The sequence below is a fragment of the Eriocheir sinensis genome, chromosome 26 (assembly GCF_024679095.1).
Source record: "Eriocheir sinensis breed Jianghai 21 chromosome 26, ASM2467909v1, whole genome shotgun sequence".
Classification (NCBI taxonomy): domain Eukaryota; kingdom Metazoa; phylum Arthropoda; class Malacostraca; order Decapoda; family Varunidae; genus Eriocheir; species Eriocheir sinensis.
The window spans coordinates 910,642-928,703 of NC_066534.1; the positions used below are offsets into that span (position 1 = coordinate 910,642).

Sequence of the window (18,062 nt, forward strand, 5' to 3'; positions counted from 1 at the left end):
GAAGTTTTTTTTTGTTAACGTTAGAAGTTCCTATAGAGGTCTTTAATCTTGTTGTTGTTTCAAAATATTTATTCAGGTTATTATTATTAAATAAATAAAGTAGTCAAGAATAGTTACATAAAAATGCTGTTTATTAAAGCCCAAAGCTTTTGAGACCACCCAAAAACACAAGTGCGCATGCAAACTATAAACAGCAAACATCAAAACAGCTGGCCAGCTTATCCCTTAACCCGTCCGCTGCGGGCGACGACACAGTGTCGTCAGTAAACAAATACTCAAAACTGCGGGCGACGCACCGTTTGCGTCGGCAAATTAAAATATTCATAGAATATTCCCAATGCGTTCCCGAGCGCTCAAATTTTGACAGAGTCATCCCTGAAGGCTGCCTGTGCTTTGTGTATGTGGATGCCATCTGGCGAGGCCTATCTCGTGACTCACGCCGCGGGCCACGTGTCCAGTGTTGCCAGGTCAGCCAATTTCTGGCCAATTTGAGGTACTAAAACGTTATATACATGCAGTAGACAAAGTAAAACATAAATAGTGACCGATATGGCAACATCATCAGCTGGTATTCACCGCTCACCAGAGTAGGCGTAGAAAAAGCTTTGCTCAGAGATGTTTTCGCTTATAGCACAAAACTTTACATATACAACAGGTACTTAGAACCCATTTTCCTTTGGTTTTGGACCACATAGGATTCCATTTCCGCAATAAAAAAAAATAGCTCAAACCCCGCCGCACTGGCGGTACATGTTTTAAAAAACTATGCCGCAGCGGACGGGTTAAACAAAAATCACATGAAATATTTGAGCAGTTCCTTCAACACATCACAAGCAGTCTCAAATCTCCTCGATGGTGGCCGGTACCTCTTCAAGTACATCAGCAGTCTCTTGGGCTGAGGTGGTGATTGGTATGGGTGGAACGTTCATCTCCGGGCTCTGGAGGTCCTGGAGAATCCCCCCCTCGCTGACAGCGCTCGTGTTGGTGTGGTTAATGGAGGAAAAGTTCGGCATGTCTGACAACATGAGTCCTTCGTTGGAGCTCCTTGGGGTGGAGGATGGCTGCCTGACTCTGGGTGTCTGCAATTGCTGGAAGTGCTGAGGCTGATGCTGAGACTGTTGCTGGAAGGCGAGAGGCTGCTGCTGGAAGCCGTGATGCTGAGGCTGGGGCTGGAAATAATGCGGCTGCTGCTGGAAGCCGTGATGCTGAGGCTGGGGCTGGAAATAATGCGGCTGCTGCTGCTGGTAGAAGGTGAGTGCGGATGAAAGTGCTGATGCTGGACGTGGTGGAGCTGGAGGAAGGGGGTGGGGGATGGGTCGCTGCATCTCGTGGAGGATGGCCGTCATCTTCTCCACTGTGAGCTGGTACTGGGCCTCGGGTAGTCGTTGGAGAGACTGGGACATGTACGTGATGAAGGGCTGCCTTGCATGGCTGATCTCCTGGGCTTGGACCAGTTTCTCCATGAGGGCGTTGGTGGTCTTCATACAATCCCTCATCTCCAGCATCGCAGGGGAGTCTGCAGGCTCGGCTCTGGTGGCGGCACGTCGTGGTCTGGTGGTAGTGGAGGAGGGAACTGGTGATGGGGTGCCCAGGGACCTCGTGACTGCTGCTTGAGTTTCAATGAGCGAGAGGGAGCCCTCGTCCTCTTCCTGTTCCTCGACGTCGTAGGAAGGCTGCCAAGAGGTGCTGGCCGAGGGCTGGGCTGCTGCAGGCTGGCTGGGTACAGGTTCCTGTGTGAGGGGTATGCTTCTAAGTGGCTGACCTTTCCTGGGCTTCACCTCCTTGTGCAGGAAGGCGCAGTTCCTCTGGATGAACAGTTCTCTGTCCGTCAAGTTTGCTGCAGCCTGGCCAGACTTCTTGGAGAGAAGCTTAGCGTAGAGGTCCCGGACTGACTTCCACCATGTCCTGAGAGCTTCAGCTCCCTCCTCAATGTCCAGTTCTCTTGCCTTCCTGGTCCAAAGCTCCGTCTTCTTCTTTGTATCCTTATAGTCGGTGGCCCCCTTCCTCCACAAAAATTCGTGCTCCCGGACCCACTCGATGAGTTGCTCCTGAGTGTCATCGTCGAGCAGGAGAGCCTTGCGGCGAGACTTCTTCTGAGGCTGACGCTGTTCATCGTCCCTCTCCAAGTGTGGGTGCTGAGAGTCAGAGTCTGAAACAAAGAACAATTGAATAAAAATAATAAATGTATAAATGAAACATATATTATTTAGATCAATTTTTTCATTGCATTCATCACATTATACGAGTAATTACCTTCAGCACGGCCCTCCTCAGGTTGGTCATCACCAGGGGGTAGCTCCTTATCGTCAGGCTGGTCCTGTGTCAGGGCCTCCTCGGGCTCGTCATCAGAGTCTGCAATTTATAACAAATGAATAATAAATGAGCAATGTCAACGTGAAAGAAAGATTATGATTATTATTATTATCATTATCATTATTATTATTATTATTATTATTATTATTATTATTAAATTTAATACATTTTCATTGGTGGTTACCTTCATCAGCAGCTGCCCCTGCCTGGGCTGTGGTAGCAGTGGCTGTGGATGTGTTAGCAGTGGCTTCTGGTGTGGCCTGACTGGTCTCTGCAAAATATAACAATGGAATAATAAGTTTAAAATGTTGAAGTCACATACATAACAGTATTTTTTCACAGTTGTTAAATATATCTTGACACAAGGCCACATATATTTACCTGACTCCATTGGTTCAGCTACCTGCTCAGAAATTATCTTCTTGGAGACTGCTGCCCTTCCTTCTCCAGCCTTCCTCTTCTTTTGTCCACGTGGCATAATGAATTTAACCCGTAAAGTGTTTAGTACGTATATATACGTTCGGGAGGGAAAGTGTTTAGTACGTATATATACGATCATCGTTTTCTTTTACTTCATGGCACCTAAACCTGTAGAAATGGTTCAAGATGTCTTTTCTATGCCTAAATATGATTTTGAAAGCTCACTCATTTTTATTGTATTGCTGTGGCCTATTACATAGAATGTATCCATGACCACGAATGATTTATTGAAAAAATAGGTATATTTATAAAAATATGTCAGTGGTGTCATAATTACTTATCAATATACTCAAAATACTGTTCAGTAGATCAGCTATTTTTATATCATTCCAACTCGAATAGCAATTTCAATATATTTTGTGTTCATGCGTACAGTCATCGTCGGTTGTGTTGGCAGCCCTGGGGCGTGAGGCGCCGGGTTGGCGGGTTGGCCCAGCAATGAGTCATGATAGCCAGACACGCTGCTACACCCTCGCTGTTAGCACGTGTTGTCCTGTGCAGTGCAGTGTTAGCTATACAGGCAGCCTCGTTGGGCCCAACAGGGTTGTTGCTGTCTGTTTCTCCTTTGTATTCATTCCTGGCTCGGAACCTGAGTCATCAGTTTCCCAGCCATACAGATTTTCATGGGATATGCTACAGTCCAGAGGTAATACACAATTACCTCTTAGATATACTTGTAAAATTGGGATGTTATGTAAATTGTACAGTAGCAGAGCAATACCAAATTGGTCGGCAGCAAATGCAAAGACGCGGAAGCTACGTAGTAAATGGGAAAATGTTTGGGGTATGTGATCAGCTGGCGGGCGGTAAAGGCGGGCTGTGGTCTTCAGGAGTACCAACATAAAAAAATTAAAATTCGTATAATGGGTTATTTGGGCAGCTTTGTGTAATTTTTTTGTTGTTGGTGTTACAAAACATGTTATGCTTGTGCAATGAAGGGATAATATTGTGCTACTTATATACACATAGAGAAAATATAGTCTGTAATGAAGCGTGATAAATTTGGTACTATGATATGACCATAGAAAGGCTAGACAAACAATCCTCAGATATATTTTACAAGAAACTCAAACTAAACAATATATAGTCATGGAAGAAGCATTCACAGTGTGTCGGAAATAATAAATAAGAAGCGGAAGTTACATAGTACTGTTCTACATGTTTCGTCTTACGCACCACCACTGGAGTATTGGTGCCACGCGTGAAAGGACTCACAGAAAACGACAGCCACAGGAACACACATATATCGCATTTATATCGTTCAAATCAGCTATTTTTTTTCAATTTTATAAGACAATAATATTATTTGGCCAAAATCCAACCCCACATGACCTGTTTCACTCCTATAAAGCAACACTGTACGGGTTAAACTGTAGACTTCTATCAAAAATGTATCAGAACGTCCATCAAAGCGATCCGTTCAGCTCCGTAGTCAAAAGCGGTATGCCGCTAAACCAAATTTAACCCCCATTAACGCCAGATGCGCAGAACGCCGCTTATCAACGGTCACCGCTAAACCAACGCTCGCTACCGCTAGCTACCGTTAAACCAACGCTAAAGCAACGCCGACTTCAGCGGTGCACCGCTAAGGCAACGCCCGTGTTTTCCAGTTTTTTCCCCATTTTGTGCGCGGTGACGAGCGTTGTTGAAATTCGGCCACCTCTCCCTACCGTTCAAGGAACGCTCTAACAAAGTTCGGGCGGTGTGACCGGGCCTTAACCAGCATCTTCACTCTTTCATCCCTCACGCTGGTAAACTCTGGAACAATCTTCCTTCATCTGTATTTCCTCCTGCCTACGACTTGAACTCTTTCAAGAGGAGGGTATCAGGACACCTCTCCTCCCAAAATTGACCTATCTTTCACCCACTCCTCTGACTCTTTTTAGGAGCAGTGAGTAGCGGGCTTTTTTTTTTAACATTTACCTTTTATATGCCCTTGAACTGACTCCTCTGCTGTAAAAAAAAAAATAAAAAAAAAATAAAAAAATCTCTCCTCCCGAAATTGACCTCTCGTTCAGCCACTCCTCTGAACACTTTTTTATAGCAGTGAGCAGCAGGCTTTTTTACTTTATTGTTTCTTTTTTTTTTTTTTGCCCTTGAGTGTTTCCTTTGCTGTAACAAAAAAAAAAATAAAAAAAAAAAAAGGGAAAAAATGTCTCTTTTGGTGCTAAAGGTTGGCGGTGGCTGAGTGGTTAGCGTGCGGGCTTGACATTCACGGCGCCATGGACAACATCGGTTCGAAACCCCACGCTACCACCTGGGATTTTTCAGTCACCACCGAGTGGCTCAAAACTACCCACATGCTGTCCTGAAGACCACCCATCAACCCGGACTCTAGAGGAAACCGTCCAAGTGAATCAAGGAGTTCCGGGGGGCAGCATGAGCCAAGAGAAGATGGCGCCACTATAAATACTTGCCTGCGCCATGACGGGCTGGGGCTGAACACCATCCAGGCCCCTCAAGGAAGCCTACTGGCGCTATAGACATAGATGTAAAAAAAATAAATAAATAAATAAAAATAATAATAATAATAATAATAAATAAAATAAAAATATCATCTCTTCAGCGTACTCACCCTCAAGTTGAGTCGCCTCATCAGTGTCTGAGCCGCTGTCGTCCTGGTCTGCGGCTGGCTCCTGTGGCAGCGTTGCAGCGGCCACGTGCAGCCGTGCCGTCCTGCCTTCAGCTGTGTGGGGAGTGTGTTGGCCATCAGAGTCCTTGGTCCTAAAAGATTGTAGAGGTCATGAGTACTGCTTGTTTATACCTCTGCAGTATTATAGTGAATTATATTCCTTAACCCGGTGGTGGTAGCAACGGGGATCATGTTTCTTAACCCGGTAGCAGCGACGGGCCAAATTTGTGGCGTTACCATGTAGCAGCGATGGGCTAAATTTGTGGCTTTACCATGTAGCAGTGACGGGCCAAATTTGTGGCTTTACTGTGTAGCAGCGATGGGCGAAATTCGTGGTTTTACCGTGTAGCAGCAACAGGCCAAATTTGTGGCTTTAATTGCCACAGCAGCAGCAATCTGATCACAAATGCTTTGATATATATTATGAAATGGTTTGTGTGAGGGTGATTTTTTTTCATTTTTCTCGCTTGGAGGGACCATTAAGAAACATGATCCCCGCTGCTACCACCACCACCGGGTTAACATGGAGGAAAATCAACCACACTGCCACACTGAATTATCCCCACTTATAAAATCTTCTCTTCCAGTTGACTTGGAATTCCTCAAGGCGGTGGAACATTACAGCCTGCGACGAGAACGAGTCTTCAGACCATTAAGAAACATGGTCCCCACTGCCGCCACCACCATCTTCACTCTTTCATCCCTATACTGTCCAAACCCCTTATGCAAGAGTTAACAAGAGTATCAACAAAATCTCAGGATGCAAACGGTAATTAAAATTGATTCATTGTCATTGTAAGCAAAGATCTTTTTAGAAACATGAAATCTTTCATGATTCTTTGTAACCTGCTTCTTGGTGAATAAACCTATTATTATTATTATTATTATTATTATTATTATTATTATTATCATTATTATTATTATTATTTGCACCTCTTGGACTTTGGGCGCCACCGGAAAACAAGATTCTGCAAGAGTTCTTCGACTTTGTTGACCGCCAAAACATGTCATGCAGGACAGAGAGGCGGTGGCTGAGTGGATAGCGTGACGGCGCCGCATTCAGGACGACGCGAGTTCAATCCCCGCCCGGTGCCACCAAGCTGGGATTTTTCAGCCACCGCCGAGTGGCTTAAAACTACCCACATGCTGTTCAGAAGACCACCCATCAACCTGGACTCTAGATTCTAGGATTAAAGATGAGCTCCGGGAGGGCAGCATGAGCCAATGCAAGATGACACCTACCGAATGGGCGCAAGCCACTCCCGGTGAGGTATATATGGGAGGTGAGGAGGGTGCTGAAGCCCTCCATAGACCCTTCCCATTACCTCATTAACCGTTTCCCTATTGTCTCATCTACACCAGGGAGTAGTTCAGCATGCTCTCTAGACAGATCCTCTCTCTATCCACACCACACTACATTCACACATCACACACACCTTTTCCCAAAATTCAAAATGGCGCACCTTCACCTTGCCTCGGAGTCACCGCCTGGGGGGGGGGGGACCACAAATTCCCCCAGGGAGGACTCCCCTTCTGGCTGCCGACCCGAGAGGTGTCTTGATAGCTCCTCGAACCTTTTTCTTATCAATTTCTGCAACATTTGCGGTCTTCGTTCTAATTTTCATTCTGTGGAACACCATCTCTCCTCCTCTAAACCTCACCTTCTCTTCCTCACCAAAACACAGGTTTCTGAGGCTACTGACAGCAACCTCTACTCTGTTCCCTCCTACTATCTCTATCTTAAATTTCAATCCAAAGCTGGATGTTGCGCCTACGTGCGCAACGACATCACTTGCTCTCGTGCCCACGACCTTGACTCTTTTGAATTTTCCATCATCTGGCTAAGACTTCATTGTCATTCTATTACTAAATACATTTGTGCTGTTTATCTCTCACCTAACTCTACTAACTATGTAAAATTCTTTGACTACTTGAACTCTAAAGTGGAGCACATCTTGACCCACTCTCCCTTTGCTGAAATCTCCACCTTGGGAGATTTCAATGTTCACCACCAGCTTTGGCTTTCATCCTCTTTCACTGACCAGCCTGGTGAACAAGCCTACAACTTTGCTATCCTCAACGACCTAGAGCAGTTAGTTCAGCACCCTACTCGTATTCCCGACCGTCTTGGAGACCGGCCCAACATACTAGACCACTTCCTTACCTCAAACCCTTCTGCTTACTCTGTCAAACTGTTCTCTCCGTTGGGCTCCTCCAATCACAACCTTATTTCTGTATTCTGTCCTATTGCTCCTGTACACCTTCTGGACCCACCAAAGAGGCGATGCTTCTGGCATTTTGCTTCAGCTCAATGGGACGACCTGAGGATGTACTTTTCCGATTTCCCGTGGAATGATTATTGCTTCCAGGAGAGAGACCCCTCTGTGTGTGCCCAGCGCATCACAGAGGTGATTGTCTCAGGAATGGAGGCATACAATCCACGTTCTTTCTCTACTCCTCACGCTAAAAAGTCTTGGTTTAATCACGCTTGTTCTCGTGCTGTCAAAGATAGAGAGGCAGCTCACAAAAGGTACCAGAGCCTTCGAACTCTCGCTAATCATGACCTTTACATTTCAGCCCGGAATCGTGCCAAATCTATTCTTCAACTTACCAAAAACTCCTTTCTCCACAGCAAATGCCAACACCTTGCTTTCTCAAATTCGTCCAGAGACTTCTGGGCCCATATTCTACATACCGTCATAACTTCTTCTGATGGTCATAGCGGAACAAAATGGCGCATTTCAGACATAACTCCGTCAGAAACTCTTATGGTCGACCATAAACTCTTATGGACGACCATAAAATTGCGCGGGACGCTGAGGTCGGGTTCACCCTGCCATAACTCTGCTTATGATCGTCAGAAGCGCGTCAACATGGCAGCCCCACGTCAACACGCTCCCCAGCCTTTTCGAAGAAGAGACGTACTGAACGAGCTCAGCGATGCTGAGCTTATCAGGAGATACAGACTTGACAAGGAAGGTATTTTGTACGTCACTAATCTTGTGAGGGAAGCCTTGTCAAGTGACACCAAGAGAAGAAACCCACTCACCCCGGAGATGAAGGTGATCATCACACTGCGGTATCTTGCCACGGGAAAAATGCAAATGTGCAGCAGCGACGACCTCGGCCCATCACAGCCCAGCATCAGCAGAGCCATCACCCAGACCATTGACGCCCTTGCAAACGTCAATATTCTCAAGCAGTTCATCAGCTTCCCCACCACCCAAGACATTACTGGGGCGAACAAGGCAGACTTCCTCACCATTGCAAATTTTCCCGGGGTTATTGGTGACGTTGATGGGACACACGTAAGGATTGTGGCACCAAAGGAGGAGGAAGACGCGTTTGTCAACGGCAAGGGCTATCACAGTATTAATGTGCAGGTCATATTCGATGCCAACTATCGAATACTGGATATCCTAGCGAAGTGGCCTGGCTCAGTGCATGATGCACGAATTTTGAATGGCTGTGGAGTGGCAGAATTGTTCCGGAGAGGGCATGTGCCACCAGGTAGTCACTTGTTGGGAGACAGTGGCTATCCCAGCAAGCCATGGCTCCTGACACCTTACCTGCGACCTCTGCCTGGACCTCAGTCACGCTATAATAGGTGAGTAGATAGTCTTTCATTTTCTTTGGGGTATCAGTATAGTTTCTTACAATAAACATGTTGAACGTGAGATCCGCTAAAAATTTTGTAGAGTTGAAATGCCACGCTCTACCAGGTGCAATTAACAAACTGAGCCAATCACAACATTTACCTATTATATACAGAGTTCGGATAATAGGTTAGGCTAAGTTTAGACTGATCGAAAAAAAATAATTATTTGGGTTAATTTTAGAATAAAAAAAAAAAAAATAGCAAATTATTTGGGTTAATTTTAGATAAAAAAAAATGAAAATATCAAATAAATCAGGAAAAAACTCAACCTACCCTAGATTATCTGGCAACAAAAAATACACATATTATATCACCTTAAATAATAATTAATGACGTTAATAATAAGTACATCAGATTTAAAGAAAATAATACACCTTCAAATTTAAAGAAAAATATCTAAAAAAAAAAAAAAAAATTCAATTTAAAAAATGTAATTAACCCTGTAGCAGCGACAGGACAAATTTGTGGCTTTACTGTGTAGCAGCGACTGGACAAATTTGTGGCTTTACTGTGTAGCAGCGACAGGACAAATTTGTGGCTTTACTGTGTAGCAGCGACTGGACAAATTTGTGGCTTTACCGTGTAGCAGCGACTGGACAAATTTGTGGCTTTACTGTGTAGCAGCGACTGGACAAATTTGTGGCTTTACCGTGTAGCAGCGACTGGACAAATTTGTGGCTTTACCGTGTAGCAGCGACTGGACAAATTTGTGGCTTTACCGTGTAGCAGCGACTGGACAAATTTGTGGCTTTACCGTGTAGCAGCGACTGGACAAATTTGTGGCTTTACCGTGTAGCAGCGACTGGACAAATTTGTGGCTTTACCGTGTAGCAGCGACTGGACAAATTTGTGGCTTTACCGTGTAGCAGCGACAAGACAAATTTGTGGCTTTACCGTGTAGCAGCGACGGAACAAATCTGTGGCTTTACCGTGTAGCAGCGACGGGCCAAATTTGTGGCTTTACCGTGTAGCAGTAATGGGACAAATTTGTGGCTTTACCGTGTAGCAGCGACTGGACAAATTTGTGGCTTTACCGTGTAGCAGTGACGGGACAAATTTGTGGCTTTACCGTGTAGCAGTGACGGGACAAATTTGTATTTTACCGTGCAGCGACTGGACAAATTTGTGGCTTTACCGTGTAGCAGCGACGGGCCAAATTTGTGGCTTTACCGTGTAGCAGTAACGGGACAAATTTGTGGCTTTACCGTGTAGCAGCGACTGGACAAATTTGTGGCTTTACCGTGTAGCAGTGACGGGACAAATTTGTGGCTTTACCGTGTAGCAGTGACGGGACAAATTTGTGGCTTTACCATGTAGCAGCGACTGGACAAATTTGTGGCTTTACTGTGTAGCAGCGACTGGACAAATTTGTGGCTTTACCGTGTAGCAGCGACTGGACAAATTTGTGGCTTTACCGTGTAGCAGTGACGGGACAAATTTGTGGCTTTACTGTGTAGCAGCGACTGGACAAATTTGTGGCTTTACCGTGTAGCAGTGACGGGACAAATTTGTGGCTTTACTGTGTAGCAGCAACTGGACAAATTTGTGGCTTTACCGTGTAGCAGCGACGGGACAAATTTGTGGCTTTACTGTGTAGCAGCGACTGGACAAATTTGTGGCTTTACCGTGTAGCAGCGACGGGCCAAATTTGTGGCTTTACTGTGTAGCAGCGACTGGCCAAATTTGTGGCTTTACCGTGTAGCAGCGACTGGACAAATTTGTGGCTTTACTGTGTAGCAGCGACTGGACAAATTTGTGGCTTTACTGTGTAGCAGCGACTGGACAAATTTGTGGCTTTACCGTGTAGCAGCGACTGGACAAATTTGTGGCTTTACTGTGTAGCAGCGACTGGACAAATTTGTGGCTTTACCGTGTAGCAGCGACTGGACAAATTTGTGGCTTTACCGTGTAGCAGCGACAGGACAAATTTGTGCCATGATATAAACCCCCCCAAAATAGATGATACATTATCTGATCACAAATGCTTTGATATATATTATGAAATGGTTTGTGAGGGGTGATTTTTTTCTCATTTTTCTCGCTTGGAGGGACCATTAACCCGTGGGCTTTGGCTATTATATACAGCCGAGAAGTGGCCGAGAAATGACAAAATTACTCTGCATTTTGAGACTAAGAAAAGAGCATGGAATGTACATCAGAGTACTCCTCTCATAACCATAAAGCCTTTAAAAATATTTACTTTTACTCAAACTCCATTCTTTTTGGGTGGTGTTCGTTACATAATAAAGTCTCGTGAAGCGTGGCATCTAGCCAAGAGTCGCTTGTTGTGTACTATTGATAATTTGACAAGTGATTACTGTATGGATAGCTAATTCAGTCTGCCATGACCTTACATCACCACCTATGACAAAAAAGCCTACCTCAAGATCACTCACCCACCACATTGACCTAGGCCATTCATGGTTGGTTGCGCTATTCCACCACTGCCTACAATTAGCTCGAATTAGGCGTTTTATGGCGAGCCCTTTTTAGGGTCCACCATACCACAGCCACGACTCGTCAAAGCCCTAAAAAGGGTCTGTCGACGTTCTCCGGTTAAGAAATATGATCCCCGCTGCTACCAGGTTAAACTGAAAAAAATTTGTCAAGAACAGTCAAATTTAGTCAAGCTAGGTATGGCAAGTAGTGAATTTACCCCTAGTTAATGGAATATAAGTACTTAACATTGACTGCCATTATCATTTGTATTTTCTTTTAGGGCCCACAAACAGACACGGAGTGTTGTGGAACAGGGAATAGGACAGCTCAAGCGCCGCTTTCATGTCCTACACAGCGAGGTCCGAGTAACTCCCCCGGTGAAGGTGTGCCAGCTGATTCATGTATGTGGCATGCTCCACAACATCTGCAAGGACAGGAATATTCCCATTCCTCTCGATGCAGCTCAACCTAACGCTGAAGAAGCAGATTTTGCCGTGGCACAACCTGAAGGTGTGCAAGTTGTGCCGCCACTTCCAGCTGGTCAGCGGAATGAAGGTCGCCTGTATCGAGATGAATTCTGCAACTTGCATTTCTAGTAAGTTGGATATTTTATACATATATGTTTTTGGAATTGAATCTGGGAAACACTCATTTCTTAAGAATCTGCATTATTCTGTATCATTATTATTATGAAACTACCTACTAATTAATTTGTTTTTCGTTCTAGCAATGAAGACTGAAACCTGTTCCTCAGCACGACTGGCCAAGTACATGCCAAGGTACTGTTCCACTTGCATTAATAAAGTAATCAATCTGTTAATCAATTATAACCCATATTCCTTTTGTAAACATTTGCAAATTAACATTCCCCTCTTTGTTGTCAATACTCAACAAACACTCATAGTGCTCCTTCAATCTTCTCATACCTTCCACACTTACGATTACATTCCTATTCACACCCTTTACATTCATAGTTCATACACACCTTTTCATTCTTTTCTCAAGCTCCCTTCACTTCCTTCAAGAACATCTCCCTATTATTCTGAAAGTCACTTCTCACCTTCCTTCCTAGCTCTTCACACATTACCTTTATGTTCTCTATTAGTGTTTTTTTTGCATTTTTTTTACACATTCATTTTAATCTCTTTTTCCAGTGCATTTGTACACTGTATCATTCCCACATAAGCATAATTAAATTAGTACAACTAAGGTTTCACAATCATAGAACTATGTGCATCCTTTTCTACTTTTATTAGGTATATTATTTGTTTTTCCTTTCCTTTTCAATTTACAACTTGAGCAAAATTTGTTTAAGCCGCACGGCTTCTGCTTTTTCTTTGGCAGCTGCCTCCTGTGCCCTTACAGCTGCCTCCTGCGCCCTCGCAGCTGCCTCCTGCACCCCTGCAGCTCCTGCAAAGGCCCGAGCACAAGCAGCCACCTCCTCTGCGGCTGCCTTCATGGCCCGTGCAGCCTCCTCCCCAGCCTGTGCAGCTGCTGCTGTAGCTCTTGAAGCTACAGCCTCCTCCTCAGCAGCTGCCACCTTTGCTTGAGCAGCTGCTGCATCCCCCTCAGCTGGCACCTTCCCCCGGGCACCCCCCTCCTCAGTCTGTGGCTGCAGGGTGGGCTCAGGCACAATTATTACTGTAGGTGCCTCAGCACCTCCCTGACCTACGAAGAGATGGCTCGCTGGCTCTGCTGCGTCTTCACTGCAAGTAATGTAAAAGTCATGGAATGGGTGTACAAATGAGCAGTTATAAACTAATGCAGATCTGCCATAGGGTATCTTTTTCCTTTCATATACCAGGGAGTAAATATGGCATAGTGTTATGGAAATGGATGGCATACTCATACTAAATTAACAACAATCAATAAGGTCTAGAAGAGTTGTATATCTTTGAGGGGATTGATATTAAGAGGAGGATTCAATGAGTTCTCGGCCTAACAAAGAAGGAGTGGAGACAGGAGCCTGTGAATGCTGTAACATGTTGGTCTAGGTTCCAACAAGTATAATGCATGGGCTGGCATCCTTTCAGCATTTTCTATTGAGTTACACGGTGACTTTTCACAAGTGATTCACCCACCATTCTTCAGGGACGGAATTTCATAATTGAAGACGAGATTGGAGAAGTGCATCACACTCAAAGGCGGTTACGTTAAAACATAAAAAAAAGAAGTGGAGTGAACCTTTGCTCTATTTTTCCTCATTCTGAGGTAGGCCAAGAACTCATTGAATACACCTTAATTGAAAAGTACTATGAACCAAGGTAGGATTGCATCAATTGACAGAAGTTGCTGTAGCTTTGACGTTACCTGCAGGTATAGTTAACTTGAACTAAAGCCTTTAATTAAACAATCTATTCCAACAGTAAAGATGTCTCTCTCATATGTTCTTTCCAAGTGATGAATTATGTTTCTAATGTTTTGTAACATTCTGGTTGAAGCAAATGACAGGCTTTTATTACTTTTGCTAAGCAGAACTGAACATATTTAAAAATGAGAAGAAAAGAACTAAAGAGTGTACTTCACAAATTAAACAAATAGATACATACATGTCGACAGTCCTTTGATGTCCAAGGTCATCAATCTCCTCAAATCCCGTGATGACCTTGCTGTCTTGCCCCAAAACGTCCCCGACAAGTTCATCAATGGGGTCAAGGGGAGGGGGTGGAGGGCCGCCACCTGGGAAAAAATAAAATTTCATGTATTTTTTGCTTTTTCCCCTTCAACTAAAGCACTACATTAGTGTCTTCTCAGAATGTAATGCTTAAGTGGATTATGACAGGTACTTTACTGAGATGTGATAAAACTTGTTTTTGTCTCCTGCCTGTAACTTGACCTCTCTCAACGAGAGTGTATCAAGACACCTCTTCACCCAGAATTGACCTCTCTTTTGGCTAATCTATAGTATCTTCTGTTGTGAGAGCGGCAATTAGTGGGCTTTTTTCAACACTTTTTGTTGCCCTTGAGCCGACTCTTTTGTTGTAAAACAAAATTATATAAAAAAAATATATAACTGCTGCACTCCAACCACTATTCAAGGTTGTGTGTGTCAGAAAGGAGCATTTCCTCCTCTTTCATACTTTATCTTACAGGCATCTCTGATGAAAGAAAGTACGAGTAATAAGGGTAGGAATGGACTCTACATAATATTCATTACAAACTTAAACTGATTTATATATATATATATATATATATATATATATATATATATATATATATATATATATATATATATATATATATATATATATATATATATATATATATATATATATATATATATATAAACTCAACTGGCAAATTTATGGCAAATAGCTTCCTCCTTCTTTCAATACAAAACTATTTCAATGTGACTGATTTCCATCAAACTGTTGGCTGTTAATGGCAACAGGTATGGGTATGGCAACATACTTCTATAAATATCCATGTTTGTGTATATATATATATATATATATATATATATATATATATATATATATATATATATATATATATATATATATATATATATATATATATATATATATATATATATATATATATATATATATATATATATATATATATATATATATATATATATATATATATATATATATATATATATATATATATATATATATATATATATATATATATATATATATATAAAGACTCATTTTAGTACCGCGCCAGTATTTCATTACCTACCTAATGAAACATCACTAGCTCTTCATATATCTTTTCTACAAACATTCATCAATCATGGAAACGCTTTCAAAATCCAATTCAAGGACTCTTTATTGTTGAAAATAGGGGATAATATTCACGAAAGCGTAGCCCCGGATGGCGGCAATAGCGATGGTGCAGCCGGTGTTGTGAGAAATACCTCCTGCAGAAATAAGATATATATATATATATATATATATATATATATATATATATATATATATATATATATATATATATATATATATATATATATATATATATGTGGGGGGGGGGTCCATGGGGTGGTGCAGCCCCCCTGGTTAGAAGGGGGCGTCGAGGGGGGTGATGCCCCCCCGTTAGCAGGTCGCAAAGTTTGGTTGGAGAAGTTTAAATATGCTCCCCCATCCTAAACCTTCTGCGAGATATTTTTTGGCTGCACCGTCACCGCGGCCGCCGCCAAAGGAGGCTACTCTTTCGTGAATATTATCCCCTATTTTCAATGATGAATAGTCCTTGAATTGGATTTTGAAAGCATCTCCATGATTGTTGAACGTTTGAAGAAAAGATTTATGAAGAGGTAGTGATGTTTCATAAGGTAGGTAATGAACATAAGAACGTTGGAGTCTGCAAGAGGCTGATAGGCCTAAACAAGGCAGCTCCTTTGACCCTAAGCTCCCATGTATCTAACCCCACCTAGTATCGCTGTCCATGAATTTATCTAATCTATTTTTGAATGTGACAATTTTATTGGCACTCACCACATGACTGCTAAGCCTATTCCACTCATCCACAACCCTGTTGGTAAACCAATTTTTGCCTATGTCCCTGTTGAATCTGAATTTATCCAGTTTAAACCCATTACTTCGTGTCTCACCCATACATACTAGCATGGTACTAAAATGAATCTTTACCATATATATATATATATATATATATATATATATATATATATATATATATATATATATATATATATATATATATATTTGCGGACTAAAGGGAAGGCTTGTCCGGAATGGCAAATGTCGGCAATGGAAAATGTCCGAGGTCTACCCCCTTGCCGGACTTTACCTATATATGTCCGAAACACAACCCACCCCCGGACTACACCTCGCATAGCTGTCCTATACTGTCCTGTAATATAATATATTACCTTCTACAACATGCACATATACAACATACATATACTATATACAGGTACTGTACTGTACACTCATTCCTCCATCTATTTTATGTAAAAGTTCCAGTTTTTGCGACACAGAAAGGTGCACAGGTTTAGCTGTACGCTTGGTTACTTTCTTTGGTGGGTTTTTGGGTGGCATCGTTGTGAAGAAGAGGTGTATCCACGGCAAGCACGTAAGCACAACACTTTCGTGTGTGTGACGCGGCACTTGTGTACAGTCCAGTACTAGGCGTATGTCCGCCGCGCTGCCATCTAGTGCCCGATTTGCGAACTTTGTCTGGTAGCGGTAGTTTGAAATCGACTTGTCCCGGACTTTTTTTTTTTTTTTTTTTTACCCCACGGACTCTTGTCCGCAAATCAAATCCGCAAATGGAGGTCCGCAAATCGAGGTTGAGTATATATATATATATATATATATATATATATATATATATATATATATATATATATATATATATATATATATATATATATGATATTCAAAGTGCTCAGAATGAGACCAAAAATGTGTAATGGGTGTTTATCAGTTAAAGCTAATATATGAAAACTTACTCACCAGTTCCATTCCGATGATCTCGAAAGTTCTTCAGCTTCATCCTTGACTTAGAGGTGATGGTGAACCATCGCTTCTTTACCTCTACGGCCGTCCTCTCACGGTGGAACTGTCCATTCAGGTCGGCCGTAATCTTCGTCCATACATCGTGTTTCTTTTGGTTGGAAACACCAACCGTCTTAAAGTTCCTCTTCAATACATGGACTTCATCCCTGTATAACATTGCCAGCTGGAGAGACTCGTCGTCTCCCCAGTTAGCCTTCCTTTCACGTTTAGGTTGAGGATCCATGCTGTGCTGGCCATGAGTGAACACTACCGAACAGCTGAGAGGGCGGTACATTTGTTTACACACTTTTCAACGGGAAAACGTTTCAGCGCATTTTCTCATAACGAATTTCTATTTTACTATTTCTAGCTTCCCAAAAAGTCGTAATATGAGGTCAAAATAATTCAAATCACAGAAAATGATGTCAATAATATATTATATTCCATAAATTTAAAGTTAACAAATTGTGAGCCGTGCGTTCTAGCGGCTCACGGTGTTGTTGATTTACTGCGTTATGGCCGACGACAAGAAGAAGAAGAAGAAGACTTCTGACGGTGATTCTACTGACGGTCATAAATTCTGTTAGCTATGACGGTTAGTTATGGTCGACCATAAGCACTATGAAGAATACGGGCCCTGACTTTCATTCCAGGCCCACGTTTCACTTGCATATGTGAGGGTTGGTACTATTATTGTATTTCTCAAATCCCTCTTTACTTCCATGCTCACACTTCTGCCATTCATGATTCGTCCCAAAGACCCTACCACCCTTCTTCCTTGCAATGCCCTTTCTCTTATCTCTCCCTCCATACCACCATGCTTACACATAACTGATCCAAGGTAACTCATTGACCTCCTCCATTTCTTTACCATTCAAAATTATTTTGCATTCTTTTTCACATTCAATTCCCACTCTATATGGGCATACAAAATCTACAACCTCACTTCTACTTCGCTCACAAACCATCACTTTACTTTTGTTGACATTTACTTTCAGCTTTCTCCTGTTACAGACACTATCAAAAACACTGACCAAATTTTGTAGGTCACTTTCATTTTCTGCAATGA

At 42.6% G+C, this 18,062-nt stretch overlaps 3 protein-coding genes across 3 annotated transcripts in view; 1 reads left to right on the forward strand and 2 right to left on the reverse strand.

Annotated features, from left to right (window-relative positions):
- LOC127003667 (uncharacterized) overlaps window positions 1–18,062 on the reverse strand; it is an 84,197-nt gene that overhangs the window by 10,705 nt on the left and 55,430 nt on the right. The gene's annotated exons all lie outside the window — the stretch shown is intronic.
- LOC127003879 (histone-lysine N-methyltransferase SETD1B-like) overlaps window positions 840–18,062 on the reverse strand; it is a 45,615-nt gene continuing 28,392 nt past the window's right edge. The window contains exons 5-8 of the mRNA XM_050870985.1: window positions 5,369–5,517; window positions 2,498–2,584; window positions 2,254–2,352; window positions 840–2,149 (exon numbers count right to left, since the gene is read on the reverse strand). Of these exons, the coding sequence (XP_050726942.1) occupies window positions 840–2,149; window positions 2,254–2,352; window positions 2,498–2,584; window positions 5,369–5,517 (1,645 nt within the window). The remainder of the gene's footprint in view (window positions 2,150–2,253; window positions 2,353–2,497; window positions 2,585–5,368; window positions 5,518–18,062) is intronic.
- LOC127003666 (uncharacterized) lies at window positions 5,542–12,999 on the forward strand. The gene is made up of 4 exons (XM_050870583.1): window positions 5,542–9,032; window positions 11,803–12,117; window positions 12,250–12,301; window positions 12,867–12,999. The coding sequence occupies exons 1-3, from the start codon at window positions 6,880–6,882 to the stop codon at window positions 12,260–12,262; spliced, it is 2,481 nt and encodes an 826-aa protein (XP_050726540.1). The 5' UTR covers window positions 5,542–6,879; the 3' UTR covers window positions 12,263–12,301; window positions 12,867–12,999.